Genomic DNA, 11,996 nt, shown 5'->3' on the forward strand with positions numbered 1-11,996 from the left:
ACAATATACATATGTAAAATCCATGAAAATTTATGTTTTAGTTTTAATTAGGTGTGTTATCATTTTTGACGCTCATTAATATCAAAAGTAGTAGTGTTAACGGCGATGTATTTATCGTTCTATTTTATATTTACAAAAATACAAATACAAATGTTCTTAATTTAGTTTAGAAAACCATTTTAATGAAATTTAACGCGATAAAAATACAAAAAAACGTTTATATCTCCTGTAATTATTTAATTTAGTTCTAATATATTTCTCAGTAAGGCAGGAAAGAATAAAATAAAATACTTCTTTATCTTACAATTAGGAGCGTGCGGGTACCTAAGTTTATGGGATCGGGACGGATTGGTGAAATTCCGGTGGGATAGGGTGAGATCTAGCTAGAAAGTTTCTTTGGACTAAAATTTGACTCAGATACTTACGCAAGATATTGCGGGTACTTGTAAGCATGAGACGGCAATCTAAGCTCAGATCGGTTTATATGTAAACCTTAGATCAATAAATATCATACTTAATTATTTATAATCTTTTTATTTTAACTTTATACATAAAGAGCATAATTGTTCTATATTTCCGGCTAACAACATTGCATCGTCAGCTAAATTATCATTAATGTTTGAACCTAACCTTCTTTTATACCTACCACACACACATACATAGATATACACATATCATAAATGCAGTCTCTATTCACCATGAAAATATTACATATCTAATTAAATTAATTAATTATTTACATATCTAAATAAATTTGCTCAAAACTTTCGCTAATATAAACACCAAATAAATACTCGAGATAGGAGCTACAAATAGTATCGAAGAATAAGGTAATAAAAATCGGTGTATCACTCGGTGCTGAGCTTTAATTTTCCTGCGCCTCCTCCTCGTTGTCCTTGTTTTCCTCGTTTCCTTCTTTCTGCATGTCGCATACAGACGGTTTACCGGTTTGCACGATCTTAATCACCCTTCCGCTATCCGAAGTTAATTTTTGCTTGCGTGGCACAATGATCGAAAGAATACCGTCCGATGAAAGTTTCGAGGAAACTTGATCGATATCGCATTGTTCTGGAATTATGTATTTCCTCGTAAATTGTCTGGAGATCCAACCATGTTCATCTTCCCTTTCTTCGTGACTTGCTTCAACAGTGACAAAACGGTCTACGACTTTAACATTGATTTCTTCGGGTGCGAATTGCTGCACGTCTAAATCCACACGGAATTTGTCTCTGTTAGCTAACACGGTTGATACACCCCCTTCTCCTTTATGCAGGAGTTCAGCCCATGGCCTGTAGTATTTCATCGGAGACTTTAAACCCGATTTACGTGGTAGAAAATTGTACATACGCATAATTTTTGGAATCAGAATTTCTGGACTAATTCCAAGGAGCAAATTTTGATCTAAAATACGATGAGCACGCTCCAAATTTTCCCACCAATTGGGACAAAATAATTGTTCTAGAGACATTTAGATTCGTAGATTTCTGATTAATTCAAGTAAATTAGATTAATTGAGGTTCTTTAATTTTTCGTGATTTAATATTATTATAATCTCAATATTTGGTCGCTTTGTGATAGATGCACTAATACGATCACTGTTCAGAACAGACTGCAGTATTTTCCAACGTGACCGTAGCATGTAGGAAAAGCGCTCCAGTCGAACGGACAAGCGTCTAGAAAATTTGCAAGCACGCGCAAAACGAAATTTGTTGAAGCTTGAACAAATAGGTGGATAATTATACAAATGACTCGAATCCAATATCTTTTTAGCCTTAATATTTAACCTCAGATAATGCTATATAAGTAGTGCCAAATCCATCAATTTATAATAGTTTTTAAATTATATTCTTTTACTATCAACAATTTCACTATCATTTCAGTAAAAGAATACCTCTGTGCAAATAAAATTGAATTATTAAAGAACATAAAAAAATTAACTAAAACGCAAAATATTTTTTAAGGATGTTTTGAAATAAAAAACTAAAAATAATAGATGCTATTTTGGGTGTGATCAACAGATGTAATGTAGGTACATATATACAATTAATAAAGTAGGATATAGTTCAACTGAAAAATAGTGACGTTTTGATTGTAATTTAAAATTTCTGAGTTAACCAGCATATGGTGAAATTTTGTTGAAGATCCCAGCACCAGATCATTAAAATATCTCAATATAATAAGTATAAAACTGTGCTATTTTATCACATGTGACTAACTACATAAAATAAGTGCACTCTATCATTAATAATATTAACTAATTAATTTTCTGTTCATGTTAGAAAATGTTCTTAATGGTAATTACAGTATGTATTATGTAAATGAAACATAAAACGTTAATATGAGCTATAAGAATATGCAATAAAAAAATATAGAGGTCTTTAAAAGCTTAAATGTAACCTTCATCAAATTCTCTAACGTTATTTCAAGGTCAAAAGTCATTGTGATATGTCTCTCTTGATACTATATAACTTTTATCTGAAACATTTTTTCGCATTTCTGATACTGAAAGAATCACTTGTAGATATTTGAAACGGACATAACGTACATATGTAGAAACGTTGCACAACATTGTGCACGGTCAGTGTTTCCTTTAAGAATTCCTTCAGAAAATCGATACGAGTAGCCATTAGCATCACATGTATCATGAGAATGTCAAATTTAAATAAAGAATGATATTAATTTAAAAATATAAAACAATATATCAAACATGGTATAATTCATGCAAAAAGAATTTATTACAATAACATGAAATATTATCTTATAGTTTAAAAATTATTTCTATCAAATGAGAAACAAAAATTTGACAATGTACGTTACAAAATTTACGTAACTAATTTAATTTCTTTTATTCAATAATATATTCAATATTATATTATACATACCTCTCTATACATGTATATGTATTATTATAATATGTATATACAAATATACGCATGAATCATTATTCGGTTCGTTAATTAATATTTTCATTTTTAAATATAATAAGAATGTACGTCTTTGTCATATAGAGATCACAAAGCTGATGCAACATTATCGAACTTTAACTAACTAGGTGTAACGAATAGGTTGATGCAATGTATCAGAAGTTTTAAATAGGCAGCACAAGATTATTTTAGGAATATTTACAGAAAGATGCATTACACGATATTAAATTATGTAAAATAAATTATGTACATGAAATCTACCATTTATTTCGCGCCAAAATGTTTTAAGTAAAAATACTGTATTTTTCGCTATCAACACTTCTATTTATATTATTAATTACTATAAGTTATTAAATCGATCGAAATATTGATCAACCTATATTTTGATAGAAGTTTCCAGAACTTTCGCGAAAAAAATTTGACTGCCGTTTCTATTATCCTCGCATGTGCAAAGTTCACATTGAGTATATATAGCATTGGGTTGGAGGCTTGCGCTGTCAGTATACAAAGAGCGAGCAAGGAATACGCACACGTTCCTGCTTCAATTGCAAAGTTAATTCTATCTTCATAGAAATATTGATAAACAGAAGAATTAAAAAATGAGAAGGGGAATAACATTAATTCCAAGATTGTTCTCCCACTGGTGGGAAGTGTTGGAGCGACCACATCAGTTATTTGATCAGCATTTTGGCAGAGGATTACGACCGGATCAACTTTTTTCTTCAGTATTTGAAATACCATCTTTTAAATCATTTCCATACAGTTACTATCGATCATTGATAAATTGGGAACGAGACGAAGAATGTGGATGGTCCATGATGAAAAATGATAAGGACAGATTTCAGGTAATTCTCGACGTACGACAATTCAAACCAAAAGAAGTCGGTGTAAAAGTCGTTGACAACTTCATTATTGTAGAGGGTAAGTGTCTTTAAGATACATTTAATTAATATCCCAAATTTAAAAATGTTAAAAAGAAAATTATATATCGTTTGTCCCTTTTATGATGTAATATTAGCATCTATAGAAGTGACTGCTAACGAGTCTTACAAAAATTAGCTACAATTATTAATAATTGTTACGATATTGTTGTATATTAAGAGGTTTATAGAATGTTATTTTTACAGGAAAACACGAAGACAGAGCAGACGATGACGGTCTAATCTCCAGACATTTCGTTAAAAAATATTTAGTACCAGAACAATGTGATCCTGAAAGGGCTACGAGTACTTTGTCTACGGATGGTATTTTAACAATAACAGCACCGTTAAGGCCAGAAACTATTGAAAGCAAGCGAGAAAAAACCATTAAAATCGAACAAACGGGAAAAGCGATGGAAGACGACGAACTTCTGAAAATAAAGCAAAAGCAATAAAAGCAATCGATTTTGCATATATATCTAGTATTTTTACCTGTTTTTTAGTGTGTGCAGATACTTATGAAAATATTTTTTTTATATGCATTAAGAATTTGAAGATTGTATATGAATAAATAATATATGTACGTACACATATACAAATTGTGTAATGCTTCTTAGCAACCTGTATCACTTGTATTCCTTATATTCGCTTGGACAGTGTAATTAATCTTTCCAACTATTATAGAAAAAATAAATTTTTGTGTGGAATGAAGTTGAATCAGATAATATTATAGGCAATAGGAGTATGCTATGGCATCCGACTATGTCGTAACATAAAGGTTATACCAGATTTCGTTACGCTTATGCTTCACATCTTGTTGATTGTTATTCAGACATTGCAGAAGTATATGTACATATTTGTAACAGTAACTTGGTTAGGTTTCTCCATTTTGGAAACAACAAAATCATTAAGTATCGAAATTTCTTTCAAGCAAGAAGATCGTGTCAAACACAGCTTCTTTTTGTTTCTAAACTAACATCGTGTAACTGAATTACGAAATATATAGAGAGTTGAGATACAATGTTTATTATGTAATGTAATAGAAAGTTTATTTCATAATTTTATATTTGCTAACAAAAGATATTGATATAAATTTCCAACATTCCATAGTATAATATAGTGTTAAATGCAAGATAGATTACATTTCTAATTTATTTGTTAAATAAATAAAGCCAATAAAACACCCCAGAGAATGTGACGAGTTAGTTGCTTATCGTTACCTATCATTTTTTACGGATAAAGATAAAAAAACTATTTTATTATAAAATTTCTACACAATAACTTATGACTTTAGAAAATATAAAAATGCATAAGAAACAAAAGGCTTTCATAAAAAATAAAGAGAAGTGCACCGCTTTTAAAAATTGTATTATTTTAGGATTGAGGGTGGAATCAAGGTAATAACAATTAAAATGTGAAACTCGTGAGACTGATATAGTACTATTTACTTACAAATTTATTAACAAAAAAAAAAAATATATAAATTTTACATACTTGCAGATAATGCGTATCACATTCACATGTTTATGAAAATAATGCGTATCACGAAACGAAAATGAAGTATTTACTCGCAATACTTATTAACATAATTAGCTATTAATAATTTATGTTATTCATTAATATTCATATAATAATTAATGTAAATGCACCAACAAGAGTATAACAATGTTGTTCGTTATAGATTATATCGAACGATGAATACACCATTGTTATATTAAATAGGAAATATAATAAATGGTAGAACTTCACCATTAGAAATAGAATATGATAATAATGGAACTTTTAATTCTCCTCTTTTTCTTCAGTTTGCTTCTGTTGTTGCTGCTTTGGTGGCTTCGTTTGCATTGCTGGCTTACCAGTCTGCTCTATCTTTATTACTCGTTCGTTTTCTACGTTTTTTTGATCCTTTCTTGGAGCATTAATACTAAGGACACCATCTGCCGATAACTGCGATGTGACTTGATCGATGTCACATTGTTCCGGAATCAGATATTTTCTAACAAATTGACGAGAAATCCAGCCATGTTCATCGCGCTTCTCTTCATGTTTTGCGGTAACGATGACAAACTTGTCGACAACCTTAACGTCAATTTCGTTTGGTTCAAATTGTTGAACATCGAGGACGACTTGGAACTTGTCCTTATCTGCTTGAACAGTCGAGGTGCCTCTATCGTTGTTATAGAATAGTTCAGTCCATGGTCTGTTAACATAAGTATTCCTTTTTCGTGGTTGTAGATATAATCCCCATCGATTTGGCATTATTAATTGTTCCGGGTAGAGACCCAATCCAAAATTCTGATCTGGCAGACGATGCGGGCGATCCAAAGTTTCCCACCAGTCAGAAAACAGCAATGGTGCCAAAGACATTTTGCGATGATTTAGCTTGATTAGTGGTAATGTACTAAGATATGTAACAGGATACTCTTGTTTTATGAAATTTCGTTAAATTCGCTCAAGCTCGCGATCTTCACTGCTTGGTTGCTAACGAAACACTGACAAAGGCGTCGTCCACTGGCTGTATTTATCTGCGAGTATGCGCAGCGCATAACTAGTCACGTTTCAGGAGACTTCGAGAACTGTCCGACTGTTGAGCATTGTATATATGTTTTTACTTACATATAACATAAGTAATACATATTATATATTGTATGTATACAATATTATACATACATACAATTACGCTAATAACCTATATCAACCCAGAAGTTTATATGTGTACTTACACATTAGAATGTATGTCAAAGTATAGAAAAAGAAAAATATGTTTTGATAAGAATTTTCTAGAATTTATAGACTATTCCTTCAATAGAAAATTATGATTTTTGCTTTACTTTTCTAAACATTTTTCATTTTTTTGAAATCGTAAACAGTTTTAAAGTCAAGTATAGAAATTTTATTACAAAACACTTTTTTAAGTTTGTTTCCCTACTATAAAAAATGATTAGTTTTCTTGAAAATGACATAATTCTTTATATTTTGTCTTATATGTAATTTAATATTGGAATAGTGTGTTATGGAAAATTGAGAAATTATTAAAATTTTGTATATTTTCATATAAATATGCTCGTTTTAAAAGAAATATATATTAGTAATTAATTACTTATTTAAGATATTCTTGTTAAACAGAAATTTTTTTAATTCATAAAACTTGATAATTGTTGAGTATTAATAAGTTTAATTTCATTAATTTGATTTATTTTGAATGTTAATTTGTTCTCATTTGATACGCGTTGTAACCGTTAACATAAAATTAAGGAACACTGGATTTGGAACATTCCTTTAAATACGTTTGTAATGGAACTTCATTCAACGGAGCTGTCAATAGAATGTAAAAAGCGGTTAATTTTCAGGTGGGACTCTTAATAATAATTAAAGATATAATAGACTATTGTCCAAAAACTACATGATGGAGATAGAGAATTCGTGTCTGTTTAATTATATATTTATCGGAATAATATTTGATAGCATTTATAGCATAATAAGCTACATATAGCACAATTTTTGTGATACGATTAACAATAACATAAATTAAAGGCTTTACATACATTGTATACAAGAGTATCAAATGTCATATGTAATATCAATATAGAAGATACGCGAAGGTTCGAACTTGCAGCCTTTAATTTGTATTGCTAATCGCGCGTTATAAAATGTTCGCGTCCTTTCAGTCATTGAAATGACAGTGAGAATACTTTTAAATATTTCTTATATTATTTAAAATTATACACATTTTAGTCAGACGTCACATATATTGAGTCATCGTGTTTTCCTACACGTTAATTCCTTTTTTTGTGCTTGGAAAATTCAACTTCCAGAAAATTTTATACATTTCTCGATTACTGTTCGCCCCCCTCCACTATGTTTTCGAACCATACAAATATGTATATATGTATTCGCGCGTAACTTCGATTGAATTTGAAAGAAACTCTTGGTTTCGGTAATCTCAGTGTTAGCCTTTGACGCTTGTTGACGTACATAGATATGTATGTATTTTATTGTGTTCAAAGAGTAAGAGTGAGAGCAATTATTAAATCTCTTACAAATCAAGAAAAGGAAGTAAAAATTTGAAGTGGCAAGATTATATTTTAGAGGTTAAAATAGAAGTGGAACAATGTTAATACTACCGATGCTATTCTCCAACTGGTGGGTAGGTTTGGAGAGACCCCAGTGTATTTTTGATCAACATTTCGGACTCCCATTGAGTTCTGATTTGCCAATGCCTTTAGTTCCTTAGGGTGCTGACGTTTTGGTGATAAGACCTCGCTGCCGAGGTTTTCAAAGATTCCAGCCATATGAGAGAGACGTAGATTGCAAATCTAGTGGAATATCTACTGTACAAGCTGATAAAAATAAATTTCATGTTATCCTGGACGTTCAACAATTTGTTTCAGAAGAAGTAATTGTAAGGGTTGTGGGAGGGAATGTAGCGGTTGAAGGCAAACATGAAGAAAGACAAGATGAGCATGGATTTATCTCGAGACAATTTGTACAAAAATACCTTGTGCCACAACAATGCAATGTCAATCAATTAAAATCAAGTTTGTGTTCTAATGAAGTCTTGATGACTAATGCACCGAGGAAGGAACTTAACCCACAGTTAAAGAATGAAGGAATCATAAAAGTTCAAATTATGGGGCAACCAGCTTTGAGAAAAGTCAAATCTAGCTGAAATACGAAAGAAAAATCAAGTTCAGACGAACTCTGTACCACAGAGAAGACAAGAACATACAGTAAAGCTTACTTAAGAAGATAATTTAATATAAAATTGATTGGATTATAGTGAAAAATGCCTATTCTTTTACAGTATTGTGTGATTTAATCAGCTACATAAGTTCGAAGCATCTTCATTCGTTTCGTGCTAGTCAAGAGAATATTTATATATTCTCGTTTTGTCTAATTCCTTACTCTTTTCATATAATCATAATTTGAATCTGTATATTTTAAATAAGTGCCAAGCTAGTTATAAAAATATGTATCTATAAAATAAATTGAGAAGAGGTCCAGTGTAAGAGGTAGCTATGCCACAATTGTAGTATTGTGAGATATCAGGACTTTTGTGAAAATTTGTCTCACTAGAAATTGCATAATTAAGATTACAATTTTTTAATTTAAACAATGATATAAAAGTAATGTATCTGGCTTAATGTCTATTTTATTTTCTATGTGCCTAAATGTGAAAATTGGATTAAAAAAGTAACTACATAAAAGCTATTTTAGTTATATCAAAAATTACAGCGCAGGTAGGAATTTTGCTATGTAGTTATATATGAACGGATAATAAACAAGTACCAAGAAATTTCAAAATTAATAAAAACTATTTCCACCTTTTGTGGCATAGCTCCCTCTTGCACTGAACCGCTTAATTTTCCCTATTGTCACATTTTCATGTACTATTTAAGATTCATCTTTCATAAAGCATTTTTTAAAAAATTAAGCTACTCTTTTTGTATAACTATGAATTTTTAATTCCCCTTCCCTTCCCTTAAACATAAATCATATTTAAAGTGTAATTTATACCTTGATAATTTTCATAAATAAATACAACACATCTATAAAATATCAATTTTATTAAAGTTTTGATACAATTCATTATATACATCTATCATATATGTGATAAAAATATAAAAATATAAAAGTTAACACTTGCTTTGTTAAATATATATTTAAAAGGCAGTTTTTTTTTGAAAAGTGGACGGAATCTTACATATAAAAATTTTTCCTGATTGATTATTTAAAAAGACAGCAATCTATATGTTTTATATATAAAGATAGTTACTCTTTATATTTAAATGATTATTTACACTATATACAGCAATTTACTACTTAGATTTATTGCATATAAACGCTAATCGAAGTAAATAGACTGAATTTAATTTTCCAAAAAAGAGCCAATAAATTTATGGCACAAATTTAATATTTAGAACACATTTTGTGTTGCAAATTGTTGTATTATAATACCCAAAAGTAATAATACTGTTGATACAGTAATACTATCAGCATTGTTACATCTATGGTCAAAGTAACAAAAACACCATGTTACTTCATCATAATAGTCTCTATGAATATCTAATTGCCAAATAGAATTATTTACATAGTGTCCCAATTGAACATCCTTTGCAGCTGGTCGGCAGCCTTCATACCGATCAGCTGGAATATCTTTTCTAAAGCTACGAACAGAACTTAAACAATCGCGTGTTATCATGGTTTCAGCTGAAATATATATTAGAAATATAATTAGAATATTGATAATAAATTTATTTTTAGTTGTATCTAAGAATACGATACATATATGAAAAAGAAATTACCTCCTTTTCTCTCAATAATTTTTATACATTTATCATCATATTCTGGACAAGTTTCTCCCCAGTACCATAGCCAATTTAAAGGAGTGCCACACCCAGGTTGATTACTATTACATCTGTAGCAGTATAAACTGTCTCCTAAAATATAATGTATATTATAAAAATAATATCAAAAACTAGATTAACCATACTCTTTACACGATGATAAATTTAACTGATTTAATTTTACCTTTATTAATAAGTACAGTCAATAAGACAGCAATAAGGAACATTCGTTTATTCATTTTTGTAATGTAATTGATACGAAAATTTTCGATCTAAGGCGTTTTCGATATCAAATTGATAGATTTATTACTTTGATGCTAATCTATGATATGTAATACAATAATATATAACAAGTATTTTAAATGTTACTGGAATGACGCCAACAATAATATTTACTGATACTAGCTATACTTTCTTAACATCTTTATGTATTCTGTATGTATATGTACATGACATATTCTGTTAACCTAGACCTAGGATATATGTTGGTAACTCTGTTGGTGTCACAATGACACTTTTTGTAAGATTCTAGTGATTTTGTGTATAGCTTACACCTGGTGCCTTTTTATTTTCAGTATATTTTCTTTAAAATCATTGTATTTAAATTGTTGCATCATATATGAAACTATAATATTTTTAATAATTATTTGTTTTAAGCCAATACTATTTTATTTTGTTACAATATTTCTTCGTTAATGAATTGACAGATTTGTCATAAATGAAGTATCGGTCATGGTTACATAAACAGGTTTGAACACTCCTAAACCGGAAACATAGAAGAAATCGTCTAAAGATTGAGTCGTACAAAATTAACATGGAAGACAAGAAAGGTCTCATTCTGCGCATGCGCAACATATGTATGTACGTATACCATGTTCAGCAGAGACAGAGACACTTTAATCATCTCTGTCTGCCTCGCAAGGACGAGAACCTTGCTGTCCTCCATGTTGATTTTTCATGACTCAATTTTCAGATGGTTTTTCCTAGTGAATGTCGAGATCTGTTTATATTTTCGTGCAGTGAATTACAGGTCTATAACGACGAGGTGCAGAATAGACGTGATATACAATATGCAATGCATTTTCGTATCTCACATTATAGAGGTCATTTGTTCCTTAACATTTTTCTATCGCATGCGATGTTATCGATTCAGTACAATATTGGTTTGAATTGGAACTAAAATTTTCTATATGACTTACTGTCCGTAGAATATATGTATGTAATTCTCTCTGCGATGATAGTTTTGAACAATGGATTTTCCTTAAATTTCTTCAAATTTTGTAAGAAATACCCATGAGTAGAATCAACGTACGAAATGCTTGGAAGTAGAAAAATATTTGCGTGAACAACATATAAAAGCGTAAGAAGTTCTCTACATTTTGAACTGATGGTAAGCGAGTAAGGAGCTGTCCGGTAAGTGGGGACCTCTGGCTTACAAATATTAATATCAAATCTTTTATTATGTATTTGTTTCAATTCTATTTAATTAAAATTAAAGTGCCTTCGTTTTGAAATCAAAGAACAAGTGTTTTGCGCAACGATTCTATATATTGAATACTGTATTTTTTAAGTTTAGTTCTATAATTTGTAATTAAAAATCTTGTGAAAATAACTGTAGTATTTAATATTTCAGCACGTTTAGAAAAATTGCAATTTTTATTTTAATTTTATGTTATGAGGCAATTATTAATTTATTAATTACCAAAAACGTAAGAGCTTGCAAATATGTTTAATGTATTCTTCGATAGGAATACTTATTTCAATATATCTCTCAAAATAAATTAATATATATATATATATATATA

General features: G+C 29.9%; 5 protein-coding genes and 1 long non-coding RNA gene across 6 annotated transcripts; 3 read left to right on the forward strand and 3 right to left on the reverse strand.

The window, feature by feature from the left end:
- Positions 1-507: 507 nt before the first annotated feature.
- LOC100741477 (protein lethal(2)essential for life) lies at positions 508-1,730 on the reverse strand. Its single transcript, XM_024370596.2, has 2 exons — positions 859-1,730; positions 508-824 (listed from the first exon to the last, which is right to left on the reverse strand). Exon 1 carries the CDS (start codon positions 1,466-1,468, stop codon positions 866-868), a length of 603 nt encoding a protein of 200 aa, XP_024226364.1. The 5' UTR covers positions 1,469-1,730; the 3' UTR covers positions 508-824; positions 859-865.
- A 172-nt stretch (positions 1,731-1,902) lies between these two features.
- Positions 1,903-2,660, forward strand: LOC117152216. The gene is made up of 2 exons (XR_004462532.1): positions 1,903-2,124; positions 2,230-2,660. It is a non-coding gene; the product is annotated as an uncharacterized LOC117152216 (long non-coding RNA).
- Positions 2,661-3,331: 671 nt separating this feature from the next.
- Positions 3,332-4,438, forward strand: LOC100741595 (protein lethal(2)essential for life). The gene is made up of 2 exons (XM_003492762.4): positions 3,332-3,845; positions 4,052-4,438. The coding sequence occupies exons 1-2, from the start codon at positions 3,524-3,526 to the stop codon at positions 4,297-4,299; spliced, it is 570 nt and encodes a 189-aa protein (XP_003492810.1). The 5' UTR covers positions 3,332-3,523; the 3' UTR covers positions 4,300-4,438.
- Positions 4,439-5,285: 847 nt separating this feature from the next.
- LOC100741712 (protein lethal(2)essential for life-like) lies at positions 5,286-6,383 on the reverse strand. Its single transcript, XM_003492763.4, has one exon. It carries the CDS (start codon positions 6,209-6,211, stop codon positions 5,627-5,629), a length of 585 nt encoding a protein of 194 aa, XP_003492811.1. The 5' UTR covers positions 6,212-6,383; the 3' UTR covers positions 5,286-5,626.
- Positions 6,384-7,955: 1,572 nt separating this feature from the next.
- Positions 7,956-9,296, forward strand: LOC117152215 (protein lethal(2)essential for life-like). The gene is made up of 2 exons (XM_033323193.1): positions 7,956-7,991; positions 8,079-9,296. Exons 1-2 carry the CDS (start codon positions 7,956-7,958, stop codon positions 8,511-8,513), a joined length of 471 nt encoding a protein of 156 aa, XP_033179084.1. The 3' UTR covers positions 8,514-9,296.
- A 98-nt stretch (positions 9,297-9,394) lies between these two features.
- LOC100741951 lies at positions 9,395-10,638 on the reverse strand. Its single transcript, XM_003492765.4, has 3 exons — positions 10,376-10,638; positions 10,150-10,284; positions 9,395-10,054 (listed from the first exon to the last, which is right to left on the reverse strand). The coding sequence occupies exons 1-3, from the start codon at positions 10,428-10,430 to the stop codon at positions 9,762-9,764; spliced, it is 483 nt and encodes a 160-aa protein (XP_003492813.1). The 5' UTR covers positions 10,431-10,638; the 3' UTR covers positions 9,395-9,761.
- Between the last annotated feature and the right edge of the window lie 1,358 nt (positions 10,639-11,996).

This window comes from Bombus impatiens, unplaced genomic scaffold (assembly GCF_000188095.3).
Source record: "Bombus impatiens unplaced genomic scaffold, BIMP_2.2 scf_0837, whole genome shotgun sequence".
In the NCBI taxonomy this organism is placed as follows: domain Eukaryota; kingdom Metazoa; phylum Arthropoda; class Insecta; order Hymenoptera; family Apidae; genus Bombus; species Bombus impatiens.